Source organism: Heteronotia binoei, chromosome 18 (assembly GCF_032191835.1).
Source record: "Heteronotia binoei isolate CCM8104 ecotype False Entrance Well chromosome 18, APGP_CSIRO_Hbin_v1, whole genome shotgun sequence".
Classification (NCBI taxonomy): domain Eukaryota; kingdom Metazoa; phylum Chordata; class Lepidosauria; order Squamata; family Gekkonidae; genus Heteronotia; species Heteronotia binoei.
The window spans coordinates 15,686,304-15,703,446 of NC_083240.1; the positions used below are offsets into that span (position 1 = coordinate 15,686,304).

At 50.5% G+C, this 17,143-nt stretch overlaps 1 protein-coding gene across 1 annotated transcript in view; it reads right to left on the reverse strand.

The window, feature by feature from the left end:
* Positions 1–2,181: 2,181 nt before the first annotated feature.
* The window catches only part of WNT4 (Wnt family member 4), a 47,946-nt gene continuing 32,984 nt past the window's right edge, over positions 2,182–17,143 (reverse strand). The window contains exons 2-5 of the mRNA XM_060259264.1: positions 15,596–15,831; positions 6,491–6,622; positions 4,260–4,402; positions 2,182–2,824 (exon numbers count right to left, since the gene is read on the reverse strand). Coding sequence (XP_060115247.1) covers positions 2,357–2,824; positions 4,260–4,402; positions 6,491–6,622; positions 15,596–15,831 — 979 coding nt within the window. The 3' untranslated portion in view covers positions 2,182–2,356. The remainder of the gene's footprint in view (positions 2,825–4,259; positions 4,403–6,490; positions 6,623–15,595; positions 15,832–17,143) is intronic.

Genomic DNA, 17,143 nt, shown 5'->3' on the forward strand with positions numbered 1-17,143 from the left:
AGTTAGGTCTTTCTAACTAGTCAGATCATTTCAACCATAGTTGGGATGCTAAGACTTGCCTGTCTTGTATAGATGCCCAGAGTACTCAAGTGCCTCCATCTCCCTTCCAGGTCTTGCAGTCTGCCTGCTTATGACATTTGGTTGCAGATCTCAGGATTGAGGCTCAGTCCTTAGGTACCGGTTGGGTCAGCACAACCTTCAAGGCACATGTGCTGTGTGCGGAACTCTCTCTGGTCTCCTGCTTGCTGCTGTTCAGCACTGAGAAGGCAGGGGGTGCTGGTGAGCCATCCAAGATCTAGCCTGTCTCACCCAAAGGGATGGGGAATCTCCAGGGCTGAGTTCCAGTTGCATTTTTACAGTATTGCCTCCCTCTTCCAGCACCTCATAGCAATGCAGGGGCTAGGCTGCAAAGAGAGTACTAAGGAGCACCGTTGCAAGCAGCTGAATGTTCCTTTTAGGAGGTTCCCAAAACAAAAACACTAAAGTGAAACAGATTTTTGCCCAGGCTTACACACAAGTATGTCGAGCAGCTTCCAAATTTGTCAGAATTCTCATCTCTGACTTGCAACAGGATGTAAACAGTGAAAAATTTTCCTGAGGGGGAGTCACTGGGGTTCCAAGTCATTGGGACTTCTCAGGAGGAGAACGACGACAAGACATTCTGCACTCGTTCAGAGATACTCTCCTTTATTTTACACCTTCTGCAGCTGATCCCTGGTGACAGCCTTATATGATTAGCAAAACAGGAGTGTCAGATTAAGGCAACATGCCAGGACAGCAGATGCTTTCATTGGCCAAGTATGTGAGAGCAACAGTGATTGTGCTGTGTCTCTGAGCAGGTGCAGAGTGCTTTTCTTCCCCCAAAGTCTCCCCTTTGTAACTATTCACAGCCCTGGTAATTAGTCCTAGGTTTTAAGCCCAGTTCTATTCTTGAATTAGCCCATAGATGTCACTGGAAATAGTTTCTGGTTAATGAGACTTATTGGAATGTGCTTGAGTTCTCCTACCCTCTGAGATCGAGGCAAGCTAGTACATAGCCAGCAGAGTTTGCAGAGGAAAGATGATGATGATATTGGATTTATATCCTGCCCTACACGCCGAATCTCAGAGTGTCAGAGCGGCTCACAATCCCCTTTTACCTTCCCCCCCACACACAAGAGACACCCTGTGAGGTAGGTGGGGCTGAGAGAGCTCTTACAGCAGCTGCCCTTTCAAGGACAACTCATGTGAAAGCTATGGCTGACCCAAGGCCATTCCAGCAGCTGCAAGTGGAGGAGTGGGGAATCAAACCCGGTTCTCCAAGATGAGAGTCTGCACACTAACCACTACACCAAACTGGCACTACACCAAAGGACTCTGGCCCACATGGCACAATCCATCAGAAAGTTCCCCTCTGCAAACCCACCCATGTAAGGAGCAAAAACTGGGCAAGAGCTTGTTCAGGGCTGGTTCTGGGGTTTCGAGCGCCCTGGGCAGAGAGTGTCCATGGGCCCTCTCGCCTCCCTTGACTACCGCCAGGACCTCTCACTTGTGCTTTCCCTCCAGTCGCCTGCCTGTGTCCTTCCCCATCTATTTCTGAGCCGTCCCACTGAGTGTATGTCCTCTCCCCAACAGTCCAGATAGCGACACCATCACTGTGCCCACCAAGAGTGCCACCATCGTGCCACGTCTGCTTGTCCTTCCCTGGAGCATTTGGTTGGAAGGCTCAGCGGCAGTGGGCCCTGCCAGAAACTCCGGGCCCTGGCAGCTGCCCCACCTCACCAGCCCCAAACTCATTCGTTGGAACGAGGCAGATTTCCTGGCAGATTGTAGTCTGTTTGCCTGCTGGAGGGAGAGATATTCCCCTTTGGACTCTCCCAGCTCCTCAACCATATCAGCAACAGAAAACGGTCATGACCAAGACAGCTCTTGAAAAAGCACAAGACACCATTGCAGAAATGCCCCCTTCCAGGTCCAGTGTGAGCATTTCAAATGTCTCTTGAGGGAAACCTCATTTTCTGCCCGGCCTGACATTCCCATTCATTTCAGGTCTGTAGGTGGAGCCACAGGGCTTCGCTTGCCTGGTCTCTCTAGCCAATAGCAGCAGCAGCACCGTCGAACAGAAACACACCAAAAGAAAAGGCTCTGGTTTTGACAATAAATAAAAGCAGATCAAGGAGCAATAAACAAAACCATATCATCGCTATTGGAACTTTTAAATATATTCCTTTGGGTGATAGAAAAAAGTGCCCCCCTCCCAATTTCTCAGTGCCCCCCCCACCTGCGTGTGTCAGCCAAAGGCCTCTCTCTGCACTTGGTCTCTGGGCGTCCTGCCTCCTCCAGCTCCGGGCCCGAAGGTGGCTCTTGTCTCCCCACGTCATCGACAGGTGTGCATTTCCACCAGGCGATGGCACTGTTTACACTTCACAAAGCAGCACCAGTGGAATTTGCAGCTACACCTCTCCACCACCTCCACCTCGTCCGTGTGGAAGCCCCGGCCGCAGCACATCAGCTCGCAGCCGTCGATGGCTTTGGAGGTCTTGTTGCAGTGCCTCCCGCTGGTGCCCAGGACACCGTTCTTTAAGTCATGGTCACAGAAGTCCGGGCTGGAGTCCAGATAGACCAGGTCCTCATCCGTGTGGGGCTTGAACTGAGAATTTTTGGGCACCAGCACTTTGGTGGAGCCGATTTTCCGCTGCTCGACTTCGGTGGCCCCGTCGAATTTCTCCTTCAGCACGTTGCCCACTTTGCGGAAGGGGGGCATGGCTTTCCAGCAGGTCTTCACCTCACATGACCCCGATACCCCGTGGCACTTGCATTCCACTCGCATGTTGTTGAGGATAGCCTGGGAGGGGGGGAAAAGCAGAAGGCACAGAGCTGTTGGGGGTCCTGATGAAAAGAACTAAGGATGAAATCCTTCTTGAAGGGGGAACACAGAGAACCATCAGACGCAATATGGTCAGGGCTGTCAGCCTCCAGATGAAAGTTAGCTGGAAATCTTCCACTATTGCAACGGATCTCCAGGCAACAGATGGATTCACCTGGAGGAAATGGCTGCTGTGGAAGGTGGGCGTATAGCTCATGCTGGTCCTTCCCCTCCCCAAATCCCACCCTTTTCAGGCTCCAACGCCCATGTGTTTCCCAACCTAGAGCTGGCAATCCTAGGTATGGTCACAGTGTTGGACAATGAGTGGGGGAGCCTTGACTCAGATCTTCACTCTACTATGACATTGATGAGCTGACAGTGGCCCAGACGTTCTCTCTCAACTCGGTCTACCTTATAGGGGTATAGTGAGGATTAAAGGGATGACTGGGAACATGTATTGCTCCTTGGAGAAAAGGGGGGGATCAAAATGTGATAAAATAATCAAAGTCTCCCCCCTCCTCAATTTTCTGCTGCATTATCTTACCACTCATGCTGTCCTTCCAAGGAGTTGAGGATTGTGCACGAGGCTCTCTTTCCTCGCCTCCCCCCTTCTTAATAATCTATTTCATAATATACAGTATATGAGGCTACATAGTCTGGTCTCATTTGTGTCCAGTTTAAGTTGCAGACTCTTTAAGAACAATGTGTTGCATTTCAGAGAACCTTCCAAGTTCTGAGGTCTATCGACGGGCACTAGCCATGTTGGCTAAAGGGAACCTTGGCATCCAGAGGCAGTCAACCTCTGAAGCCCAGAGGCAACATCAAGGGAAGGCCTCGACCCTCTAGAGCAGGGGTGGCCAAACTGTGGCTTGAGAGCCACATGTGGCTCTTATACACATATTGTGTGGCTCTTGAAATCCCTTCTACTCTGTTGGTCGGCTTAGAGAAGACATTTGTCCCTTTATATCACTTTTCCAAGCCAAACCAGCTGGGGATGTATTTAAAGTTAGTCTCTTTCCACATCTCCCTCCCCCACCAATCTGTTACTTTCTTTCCAGCTTTCCTTCCTTTCTTGTGGCTCTCAAAGGTCTGACATTCATGTCTTGCGACTCTCAAACATCTGATACTTATTCTATGTGGCTCTTAAGCAAGTTTGGCCACCCCTGCTCTAGAGTAACCAGTTGGCTACTGTGTGAGAGAGGATACTGGACTAGGTGGACCACTAGTCTGATCCAGCAGAGCTCTTCCTACATTTTTTCATCTAACTGTAATACTTGCAACAGCCCGGTAAAACGGGTTGTGTATTCCCATGTTACAGGTAAAAAGCTGAGCAAGAAACCCTGTGGGGTCTGCTGCCATGGATGGCACTTCACACACACACTGTGCGCAGGCCACATGCAACCCCCCCCAGTACCTTCCTTCCAGCTTCATTGTTATGAAGATTCATGAGCGCCCTGCTCGAGGAAGCACCTTTACTTCTTTCCCGAATGTCAACAAAAGACTGCGAGAAGGCCACTCCGTAGGCGATGTTGTCAGAACAGCCGGACCACTGGAAGCCTAAAGGAGGGCAAGAAGCAATTAGAGAGCAGACATCTGCATCCCTTTCAGAAGGAGGCTGGGGATGAGAAAGAGCACTGGCCCCTTGTTCTGTGTAGCAGCCCGAACAAAGAACCAGGTTTGCCACTCCCTATTCTCCTCCTTGGAGACCCTGGGAAACGGCTGCTTCCAAGTGAGATCTCCAGCCAAAGCCCCTAATTGTGCTCTCCTTACCCTCGCAGGCTGGCGGGACGTTAACCTGCCCCGAGCCCATTTGTGAGAAAGGTGGGATAGAAGTTTAAATAAGAAAGCTGCAGCAGTGCAGAGCAGCGGTGCAGCCCCAGGTCCTAATAGGCACATGCTGCCTGCCTCTCACCCATTCACTTCTTTGGTTTAAAGAAAGTGAACAACTTATGGAACTCACTGCCGCATCATGATATACTGACAGTAACTTGTTCAGTTTCGGGAGGGCAGCTGGGTTGGTCTGCAGTAGAGGAGCAAGATTGGAGACTGGTATGTATACCCGCAAAAGTTTTTGGGCTATAAGCTTTGAGTCTCAAAAACTTGCACCCTGAAAATCTTGCTGGGGTCTCTAAAGGTGCTACCGGGTTGAAATCTAACTGGAATAGATGGCTTTGTGGCAGATACATCTGACCACAGCTATTTATTGGCCACAGTACCTAATAGCTGAATGGAAGCTCCATGTGCAGAAATGTGCATGACTCTGGGTCCAGCCTCCTAGGGGTGGCAGAGAACAACGAGGGATGGTTGGTGCATTCCTCAGCATGCAGGGGAATCATCTGTTCTATTCTCTCTCACACACACACACCATTTTTCTTGAAACATCCAGCCTGATGAAGAGTATTTATGAACTCAAAAGCTGGCACAATGTTTTGTGTCATTTTGGTTAGTCATTTTTTTTAAAAAAAAAAAACATATTTTGTGGACTATGGTTTGTTCTTGGATTTAGGACCAGCCTGGTTGCAAAATGAGTGTCGGTGTGTAGCTGGCCGGTGCTGGAAACTGGATGCAAGGCTAGGAGGGACCTTTGGCTTGATGTAATGATGCTCTTTGTTAGCTCCCAGTTAGGTGGAACAATTTATCCAATTGCAGGAGAGCAAAGTTCCTCCGGTCTGACAGATTTCCCTTCCACAAAGCCCTTAACAGCTGGTGCCCGAGAATCAGGACACCTTTCAGGCAAAAAGAATCTATTTAGGGTTGCCTGGTCCTCCCTGGCCACTGGTGGGGGGTGGGGGGGGTAGGGTAGCCAGATCCAGGGGAGTACAGGGACCTCAGTGGGATCCAATGCCATAGAATCGACCCTCTCAAACGTCCATTTTTCTCCAAGGGAATGGAACTTTGTAATCTGGAGATGAGCTGTAATTCCAGGGGATCCTCAGGTTCCACCCGGAGGCTGGCATCCTTTGATTTGTCTCACCCTTACTCTCTTGTTGGACTATACCATTTCAGATGCAGGCAGACAGTCTGAAGGCCCTGTTTTGCTTTAAAAAAATCAAAACCAACTCCTTTTGTATTCAAAACTATGTATGAACTTAGGGAAAATAAACCACGATAGGGCAACTGAACATCCAGTCCCTTCCATATAGATTGATGTGGTATAGTCCAACCAAGGTGAGGGTGCTGGTTATTTGCCTTAGCCTTTTCTTTGCGCTCCCCATCGAATCCCTTTGCGGTAAGGCAGGTTGTACTCCTGAGACTCCCTCAACCAACCGTCCCCCTCTGCCTACAGCCACTTTATATCCTTATGGGGTAGAAGAAGAAGAAGAATTGCAGATTTATACCCCGCCCTTCTATCTGAATCACAGACTCAGAGCGGCTTACAATCTCCTATATCTTCTCCCCCCACAACAGACACCCTGTGAGGTGGGTGGGGCTGAGAGGGCTCTCACAGCAGCTGCTCTTTCAAGGACAACCTCTGCCAGGGCCATGGCTGACCCAAGGCCATTCCAGCAGCTGCAAGTGGAGGAGTGGGGAATCAAACCCGGTTCTTCCGGATAAGAGTCTGCACACTTAGCCACTACACCAAACTGGCTCTCCATTCCTAGCAGCATCTAGGCCTCACAGCATTGCTCCCTCCGGAGTACTTACCCTGAGGACTGACCCCATGCACTGTGCGATCGCACCCGCATTTCTCGAGCTCACCACTGCTGCACGCCCTTGTCACGGCAAAGGCGACACCAGCGGAAGAGATGGCATACACAAAGGCTGCCTCTCGTGTCCCTGTTGGAGGAAACAGATAAAGACATGAGGTGAGCGCATTAAGGACGCATGCGTCAGTGAAACTCAGGAGTACATTTGGGGTGAGGGAACTGCACGTAGATACGTCAAGGCCTAGCGACATAGTTCTCTGCAACTGGAGAAAAAAAAAGCTTCACCTGGAGAAATTCTACCTGGTAAGCAGCTTTCATAGAAGGTTATGATATGCTACTACAACTATATGGTACTGCCCAGTTTTCACAAGTGCCATACACGCGCTGTACAACCACATCACGCAGTGGCCCAGAAGACATTGCAGGCTATAAGCAACCATGTTGGAGAGCACAGATGAACATATATGAACTTATGAAGCTGCCTTATACTGAATCAGACCCTGGGTCCATCAAAGTCAGTATTGTCTTCTCAGACTGACAGCGGCTCTCCAGGGTCTCAAGCTGTGGTTTTTCACACCTATTTGCCTTAGTTGGAGATCCCAGGGATTGAACCTGGGACCCTTTGCTTATCCAAGCGGATGCTCTACCACCACTGAGCCACCATCCCTCCCCAATGAACCAGGCAGCCTATCCTGCAGCAGCAAAGACCACAGAAGCCACAAGCACGTTCAGTGACCTACTGAAGAACTAGGTGTCTTCAAGCAGAGTCCATGAAATGCCATCATTCATGGACAGATACAGAATTTTTCTGGTCACAGTCTTCCAAAACATCTCACCGTAAGCACGGAACTCCTTTGCCTATTTGGAGCAGGAACTCCTTTGCCTATTAGGCCACGCCCTCCTGATGTATCCAATCCTTCTGGAGCTTACAGTAGGCCCTGTATTAAGAGCCAAGAGCCCTGTGGCGCAGAGTGGTAAAGCTGCAGTACTGCAGTCAAATTCTCTGCTCACGACCTGAGTTCGATCCCAGTTCGATCCCAGTTGACTCAGCCTTCCATCCTTCCGAGGTCGGTATAATGAGTACCCAGCTTGCTGGGGAGAAAGTGTAATGACTGGGGAAGGCAATGGCAAACCACCCCGTAAAAAGTCTGCCGTGAAAACGTTGTGAAAGCAACGTCACCCCAGAGTCAGAAACAACTGGTGCTTTCACAGGGGACTACCTTTACCTTTTTAAGCTCTTGGAGGATTGGCTACATCAGGGGCGGGTGGCCTAATAGGCAAAGGAATTCCTGCTACAAAAAAAGCCCTGCTTACGATCATAAAAAGATGTGTACTCTGCAGTTGGAACAGAGAGCGGAAGCTGCACATCCGCACCTCCAACATCTCAGGTTCGGTGGCTGGTGTCTCCAATCAGAAATTACCTCAGGGAGAAGGAGCACTCATGACCTTCATAGCAAGGACGCCCAAAGAAGGGTAAGGGAAGCATGTTATTTATTTTACTTGTACCTTGTCTTTTCTCCTCACTGGGGACCCGAAGTGGCATGCATCGTTCTCTCCTCCATTTTATCCCCACAACATCCCTATGAGGTAGATTAGTCTGAGAGAGTGTGACCTGCCCAAGGTCACCCAGCAGGCTTCCACGGCACAAGTGAGGATTCGAACCTGAGTATCCCAGACACCAGTCCAGCACTCTTAGCCACTACACCACACCGGCTCCCTAAGTTGCATGCGGCCTGGGCACGGTAGCTCTTGCTGCTTTTGAGCATCTGCAGCCTTTGGAGCATCCACAGCATTTCAGGCCCTTTCTCTTTCTGAAATCTTTAAAGTAAGCCTTGGAAGGTGGTATGAATTACTAATATTATGTTGCAGATGGTAACTGCTAAGGCATGCCTCAGGTCATGTAGGGAGTTCATGGCAGAAGCAAGATCCAAATCAGGGAACTTTTAGACTCATCGCTCGGTTTCTCAGAAATGCTGCAATACCAGTTCTAGTCAGATCCCCAAATCCAGCTGAGTACAAAGCAGCTTCCTATGCAAATCCTCTGCAAGAGTTGAGCTCTCTATGTTCTGTCGTGCACGGTGTTTGTAAAAAAATTAGGATACTAGCAAAGCAAGACTTTAAAGAAATACCTCGATCCCCTCGCTGTTAAGATAGATGTGCGGTTAGAGATCATCGTGCAACCCAGCCCTCCGACTTTACCTGTCCCTGCAGCTATTACAAATACTGTTAAAACAACAGTTAAGAAAATCTTGTCAGACCTTGCAAGCTAAGAAATAAACAACTCTTGTAGCCCAGGCTTTCAGAAGCCAGCACCCATTTTCTCAAATGCCTGAAGTGCTATCCTTGTTTGTCAAAACATGAGCACAAACTAACGGGTGTGTATATGTGTGCATGAGTGGGGAGGGGAGCTCATTGGCATGCATTATGATGCATAAGATGAAAACAAGAGCCAGTCCAAAAAGCAAATGTTCCAGTCAAAGCAAGCGTGAACTACTCCCACCTCTTGATGAATTGGCAATGTTAAATAAGAACATCAAAATATGGAAAGAGCCCTGCTGGATCAGACCAGTGGTCCACCTAGTCCAGCAGCCTGTCTCACACAGTGGCCAACCAGTTCCACTGGAGGTCCAACAACAGGGCACAGAGGCCGAGGCCTTCATAAGAACCTCAGAAGAGTCCTGCTGGATCAGACCAGTGGCCCATCCAGTTCAGCATCCTATCTCACACAGTGGCCAGCCAGTTCCTCTGGAGGTCCAACAACAGGGCACAGAGGCCGAGGCCTTCATAAGAACCTCAGAAGAGTCCTGCTGGATCAGACCAGTGGCCCATCCAGTTCAGCATCCTATCTCACACAGTGGCCAGCCAGTTCCTCTGGAGGTCCAACAACAGGGCACAGAGGCCGAGGCCTTCATAAGAACCTCAGAAGAGTCCTGCTGGATCAGACCAGTGGCCCATCCAGTTCAGCATCCTATCTCACACAGTGGCCAGCCAGTTCCTCTGGAGGTCCAACAACAGGGCACAGAGGCCGAGGCCTTCATAAGAACCTCAGAAGAGTCCTGCTGGATCAGACCAGTGGCCCATCCAGTTCAGCATCCTATCTCACACAGTGGCCAGCCAGTTCCTCTGGAGGTCCAACAACAGGGCACAGAGGCCGAGGCCTTCATAAGAACCTCAGAAGAGTCCTGCTGGATCAGACCAGTGGCCCATCCAGTTCAGCATCCTATCTCACACAGTGGCCAGCCAGTTCCTCTGGAGGTCCAACAACAGGGCACAGAGGCCGAGGCCTTCATAAGAACCTCAGAAGAGTCCTGCTGGATCAGACCAGTGGCCCATCCAGTTCAGCATCCTATCTCACACAGTGGCCAGCCAGTTCCTCTGGAGGTCCAACAACAGGGCACGGAGGCCGAGGCCTTCATAAGAACCTCAGAAGAGTCCTGCTGGATCAGACCAGTGGCCCATCCAGTTCAGCATCCTATCTCACACAGTGGCCAACGAGTTCCTCTGGAGGGCCAACAGTAGGGCACAGAGGCCGAGGCCTTCCCCTGATGGTTGCTTCCTGGCAGTGGGATCCAGAGGCTTAGTGCCTCTGAATGTGGAGGTTCCCCTCAGTCACCATGGCTAGTAGCTATTGAGAGACTTATCCTCCATGGATCTATGCAATCCCCTTTTAAAGCTGTTTATTCCTGTGGCCATCACTCTGACCTCTGGCAGCGAATTCCACGTTTGAATCACTCACTGTGTAAAGTAGTATTTGTTTTTGTCTGTCCTGAATCTACTGCCCATCAGTTTTATGGGACGCCCTCAAATTCTAGTATTTGGGGAGGAGAAATATTTGTCAGCTCTGTTCACCTCATGCATAATTTTATAAACCTCTGTCATGCTCAATGTTCCCTCTAAGCTGCGGAGTCTTGTGAGCAAAAATTCTACTTTGTGAGCTCCTGCATCAATTATTGTGCTCTGGGGCCATCCTTCCTGAGCTAAGACAAAAATGTCTGAGCCAGAGGCTAAAAAACTGAGTTAGCTCACACTAACTCAGCTTAAGAGGGAACACTGGTTATGTCCCCCCCCCCCCTTAGTCATCCTTTTTCTAAGCTGAAAAGTCCCAGATTCTTCAGCCATTCCCCATAGGGAAGGTGCTCCAAAATGAATGCATCCTGTTCTACGAGCTGCTCAGGGTCCCTAATGATCTCTAACCTATCAAACGGCTTTGATGCTTAACTACTGTTGTAGATGCCCTGCCCTGGATGGCGCAGGCTGGCCTGCTCTTGTCAAATCTCAGAAGCTAAAGAGGGGTAGCCGTGTTCAGCACTTGGGTAGAAGACCTCCAAGGAAATCCAGGGTTGCGACAGAAAGGCAAGCAACGATAAGTCACTTCTGGACGTCTCTTGCCTTCAAAACCCTACGGGGTTGCTGTAAGTCAGTCGGCTTCAACCTGACTGCACTTTCCAGCCCACCCCCACTGCTGAAGACATGGGCTTGGCTCAACTGTGAAGACCAAGGCATGGCCATTTTCAACTGATAGCAAGAAACAGAGAAAACAAAGTAAAAAGAAAGCCATCTGTTATGACCCAAGTGTTAAGAATGACAAGCTCTTTGGGGAGGAGAGAAATTCACTCAAAATGCAATTACTTTCTTATCATGCCTGTGGAGTTTCTTCTCCCCCCCCCCCACCTTCTCTGATTTCTTACCAGTTTTCAGGAACACCTTGAGGAACGCAGACCCTAATTAAGGACTGCCCTTCTTTCCTCCCCCCTCTCCATTTGTCTGAGGCCTTCTAGGTGTGCCCATCAAATGCAAACGACTTCACCCCTAATCTCCACTCCCCATATGTTTGTTTGAAGTGTTAACCAAGAGATAGCAAGGAGAGCCGTGCTGGATGAGGCCAAAAGGCTCACCTAGTCCAGCACCCTTTTCTTCACAAATGAATGTGGACAGTCTACCAGCGGTGCAAGAAAACAGTTGCCCTTCTCTGGTGTTTCTCCCCAGCATTCAAAGGTAGACCATCATAGAACATGGAAGAAGAAGTAGACTGTAGATTTGTACCCCACCCTTCTCTCTGAATCAGAGTGACTTCTTCCCCCACTACAGACACCCCGTGAGGTAAATGCAGCTGAGAGAGCTCTCCCAGAAGCTGCCCTTTCAAGGATAGCTCAATGAGAGCTATGGCTGACCCAAGGCCATTCCAGCAGCTGCGAGTGGAGGAGGGGGGAATCAAACCTGGTTCTCCCAGATAAAAGTCCGCAGAGTTAACCACTATGCCAAACTGGCTCTCTGGAGGTTCCATTTAGCCATATCAGTTAATAGCTATTTGCAAAACTGCCCTCCAGAAGTCTGCTGGATCAGATCAAAGGCCCATGTAGACTGTGTGAGACCACTGTGAGGCTCATTCCAGAATGAAGTGGAATCTCCACACACTGGCAGCCTACCCCAAAATCCTAAATATCAAGTTCAAAGTGTCAGTCTCCTTTCTGCTCTTCATTGTGAGCTTTTCAGAAGCACCTGGGCTGCCGCTGTTGGGAAAATGGAAATTAAACAAGGTCTGATTTTGCAGAGCCATTCTTATGTTCTTATAACGGACACAGTCTCAAATCACAGACTGCGAAGCACCGGAAGGGAAGAATGAGAACGGAAGCTCGGCAAGGGACTGGGTACTTGGATTTCAGTGTGCAGGAGCTGCTGTTGTGGACCACAGGCTCTAGCTTTCTTCCCAGTTACAGCTCAGTCCTTTCCTTGTCTTTTGCTTCTACACTCCATGTAACCGAGTTAGGATTCAAACCTGGGCTCCCACAGCAAAACTCAACTCTAAGTGGCTTTTTTTTTAAATAATAAAAAAACCCCCAACTCCGTGGGCCATAAGCCTTCTTCAAAACCCCTCTGTGCAGAGCTCCAAATATATCTCCACTCCACACCCTTTTCTGCTCAACAGCTCTGTTCCCAAGCCAGGCTGCTCCAGCTGAGTCAGCAGAAGAGCGGTGATTCAGGGGGAAGCTCCGAATACCTGCTGCCGCCGTGAGGCTTTTCTTTCTTGCACGCCAGCCAAGGACAAGCAGATCGCTCTGCCTTCCCTCCTCACGAGAAGGAGGTGCCAACAGAGGTGGCCCTCCCCCATTCAGTTTGGCGCATGGGGAGAGAGAGAGAGAGCATGTGTGGGGGCGAGAGAACCAAGAGAGGAATATTGGTTTAGTGGTTATCAATTAAGTCTTGCAACACTGCTTCGCTGCCAAGGGTGGTTAGAGTGTAACAGACCCTTCTGTCTCTGAGGATACTGGCCGAGGCCAGGCGGAGCCCTTCGCCGCGTTCCCACAGCGCCCAGCAGCCAGCATAGAGGAACACAGATGCCTTTGACCTCTGCAGCCTCTGTCCCACTTTGGCAGTCCACTGGTCCCCTGAACACAGGGCGGCCAACCTCCTAGAAATACAACCGATCGCTAGATGACAAGAGATCAGTTCCCGTGGTGAAAATGGCTACTTTAGAGGCAGATTCTGTGGCTTTCAACCCCACCGGGGTCCTTCTCCTCCCCAGACTCTGCCTTCCTAAGGATCCATCTTCAAATCTCTTAAGAATTTCCCATCCCAGAGCTGGCAGTCCAAAGGTGGGTGGGTGGGGAATGCACCCCAGCGGTCAGATCAGCATGGGACACCAGGGACTCATCGTATGAGGATGACCCAGCTGGGGAGGCAACTGAATGACCGACCTCTGAGTTAATTTGAGATTAACAGCAGCCTAACGTTGGTTGGTTTTGCTTTGTGGCCTCCGAAAAGAGAGGCGATTTCAATTTCTGGTATTTCCAGCCCTAAACCATCATAAGCACGAATCTTCACCCCCCCCCCCCCCGAAGACAAGCAGAGGAAAGTCAAATAAGAAGCAGGATGAGCAGCGACAAGTGGTGAAGCAGGGGAGAGGAAAGGCGGAGGGCCTGTGAGTCTCTGTATGTGACAGGAACAAGATGGTGGCCATCCCACAGAGACCTAGGCATGCCTCCGGCTATGGAGAGTGGGGGAGGAAAGGAGCCTCTTGAAGGAGGCTGCAAAAACAAACCAAGTTCTCATGCTGCGCTTGTCGGTTCTCATGATGTTTGATGTTCATTCCACCCCTGGCCTTTTTAACTCAGTGGAACCTCCATATTCAGAGACAGCAAACCTCCAGATGCCAGTTGCTGCAATGCATCAACCTATGGGGTAGTTTTTGGCCTCTTCCCTCCTCGAGAGCTTTCTGAGAGTCCTCTTACTGCCATTTCAGTAGGGGCTGCTTCTTGCGTCTAGCTGAGGATTTGGCCCAAAGTTGCTGCATTTTGGTGCCTCATTTACTTACTTTATGCTCCCGGCGGTCAGTCCGGATCGTTGGGTTTGTGGGATTTTAATCACCTTTTTAAAGCACCAGTCCTTGCTGGTCAACCTAATCGTGGGTGCTCTTTTATAGCAGAGAAATTGCACGCGTGTAAAGCGCTCTCACGTCGCAGGTGACTGACTTCTGGCAACCCCAGCAAGGGGCTTTCAAGGCACGTGAGAAGCAGAGGTGGCTGGCCATTGCCTTCCTCTCCATAGCCTCCTTTGGCGGTTCCCCTTCCAAATACCAATCCTGCTTAGCAACCTGATTAGATCAGGCTACACCACACTGCCTTCCCTCCCTGAGAACTAGCACAGAACTGCCTGAAGTACGTCTACGTAGCTTGTTTTGCCACCGTGGGATGGACAGACCTATGGTATGATCCGCCAGGGTTCTTACAATGGGCGGATCTATCAGTGGTTGCTAACCAAAATAACAGCTAACGGAACCTCCACATTTAAAGGCAGTCTGCCCTGGAATTCCCAGTGTCTGGAGGCAAACGGCAGGGGAAGGGCTATCGCCTGAATCATCTGCTTGTAGGATTTCTGGAAGCGTCTGGTCAGCCACTGTGGGAAACAGGATACTGAGCCACGTGGACCCTGTCTGATCCTGCAGGGTTGTTCTCGTATTTTCAGGGATTTGTACGGCAAGGCATTACCTGGCGTCGGTAAAAGCACCAGGAAGTCCCACCCTCATCGCTGCTGCCAACCAAATGCTCAGGCTCAGCAAACATTTAGATTGCTTCATGGCTTTGTTTCTGTTGCAATGGGCTTTGGCAGACGTGGATCTGTGCCCACATCTAGCTCCTTCCTAGCCTCACCTGTGTTCTGCTTGGGACTCCTCACCGGGAGGGAGCCAAGCTACGGTCTGCCGAGATGTGCTGCAGCGAGGGGGAGGGGCAGGCTCCCCAGTTCCCCCGGTTGCTGCTGCTGATTGATAAGCCCCGCAAGCTTCACAATGGGGATAGAACAAGGCTGGTTGGAATGGCTGAACCTCACGGCCACAGTGGAGGGGCGGTTAGAAGGGAACGTGGCAAAATGACCGGCAGATCCGGACTCCAGTCGACATGATTGGAGAGGAGACAGAGAACAAGACACGTTGGAATTGGTGAAGCTCACGATTGCAACGGAGGGGAGGCTGTAAGGGAAGGTGGCAAGCAAAACAGTTAGCAGCCCTCCAACTCCAATCGCCATGGCTGGTTTTATCACCAGGGTCAGCGGAGGATTCCAAATACCTCATGGACCAGCTTTGTCCGGCGTGCCCAACTGGGTGTACAGTTAGAGGAAGGAGGGCTCTCCTTCCTTGGAGGTTTTTAAACAGAGGCTACATGGCCATCTGGCAGCAATGAAGATCCTGTGAATTTAACAGGAGGTATTTGTGAGTTTCCTGCATGGTGCAGGGGGTTGGACTAGATGGCCCTGGAGGTCCCTTCCGACACTATGATTCTATGAATACTCTGCAGCTGGTGAGGGGTGGGTTCTAGTTCAGCCTCTTCTGTTTTGCTGCTGATTGGCTGGTGGCTGGCTGAGCATTTCCAGCTCCCCCTCCCTGCACACTCCTGTTTCACACAAGAGTGCTTTCCCCCAGTGAGCTAGTGGTAAAATGATGGGATGCCAGAGGCTTGAAGAGTTCACAAATGCAACACAACTCACCCAGATTCCATAAGGACCCTGCCATGGCTAGAGCCAGGTCAAGAGGTCTCAAACACCTGTCTGCCCTGATGTGCCAATAAAAAGGTACCCCACCTCTTCTGCAAAAAAAAAAGCAGAGCCTCACCTTGCGTGACCACCTTGCCAAACACAGGCAGGCTGTCTAACGTCGAGCAATTCCAGCGGCGGTTGCGAAACTGAAACTGGCACTCCTCTATGGCCAGCTGGGCTCCCCGCCGCACCGAATCCATGACCTCTAAGTTCCTCTTGCACATCTGCACTTGGCGCTGGATCAGTCCTTTCAGCTTTTCGCACGTCTCCTCCTCCGAGATGCTCCCCACCGAAGAAAGCTTTGCTAAATACCTGTTAGGGCGATACAAAATTAAAAAACAACAACATTGAAGGGTGGGTAGAAAGGGGACAATATTAAGAACATAAGAGAAGCCATGTTGGATCAGGCCAGTGACCCATGCAGTCCAACACTCTGTGTCACACAGTGGTCAAAAAAACCAAGTGCCATCAGGAGGTCCACCAGTGGGGCCAGAAGCCCTCCACTGTGACCCCCCCCCCACCCGAGCACCAAGAATACAAAGCATCACTGCCCCAAATTCTGACCATCGGTACCCAAATTCCCATGACTTTGCCCTGTACCTCTTGCCAGGATGCAAGCGTCTTCACTTGTCTTCATTTGCAATCTTTGTTCGGGACAGAGAGTCCCCAACTGTAGACAATCGCTCTAAAACCACGTTAAAATACTAGGGGGAGACAGCACGAGAGAACTTGGCCTCCACATGCAGAGACATTTATTGATTTACGTCATGTATACCCCACCTTCCTCTCCTGTGGGGACCCAAAAGAGCTTACATTGGTCTCCTCTCTTCTGTTTTGATCTTCACAGCAACCCTGTGAGGTAGGTTAGACTGAGGGCATGCGATTGGCCCAAAGTCACTCAGCAAGCTTCCATGGCAGAGCATGGATTGGAACCTGGGGCTCCCAGATCCTAGTTCCAGTTCACCACACTGGGTCTCTTGACAGCCTGCTCTCCTCCTCTTTCTGGGATGTCTCTTTTGCTAGTGTCAGTAATAGAACACTGGACTTGATGAATCTTTAAGTGGGTCTCTTGCATTCTGACCATCACCCCTATCCACAACAAGTTCTTCAGGCTTTGACCTACTGCTGTTTAAGAGGCTCCTCTGTGTGGCTTGCTGGTTCCCCAGTATTTCCGTTTGGGGTGAGGGATCGATCTAGGAGGCACCAGAACCTTTGCTCGACATGCCTGTTGCTGCCTCAACACAAAAGTATTCTCAGGGATTCAGCCCAGAAAGCCTCAGTCCTCTACAGAGCCCCTCCCGTCAGAGTACATCATGCAAACCAAGCACACGGGCCCAACGTATTCACACCAGAGATTCTCACTCCACAGCATTGTCTAACGCCCCCCCCCCTCGCCTGAGTGGCACTGCATAACAGTGCTGTCGCATGCCGGTTGGGGTACACCCCTCCCTGAGCTCTGCCTGGGGTCCGTTCGTTCTCAACAGCCGCTCTTTGTCTCCCTAGAACGGAGAGGCATAGACCTGACGCGGCCCAGTGTATCCAAGGGCTATTAGGAGAAGCCAGAGTGGTCTGAAAGCAGCCAAAGTCAGCAGAGCGAAGACACCGGCTGCCAACTCCGGCTGCC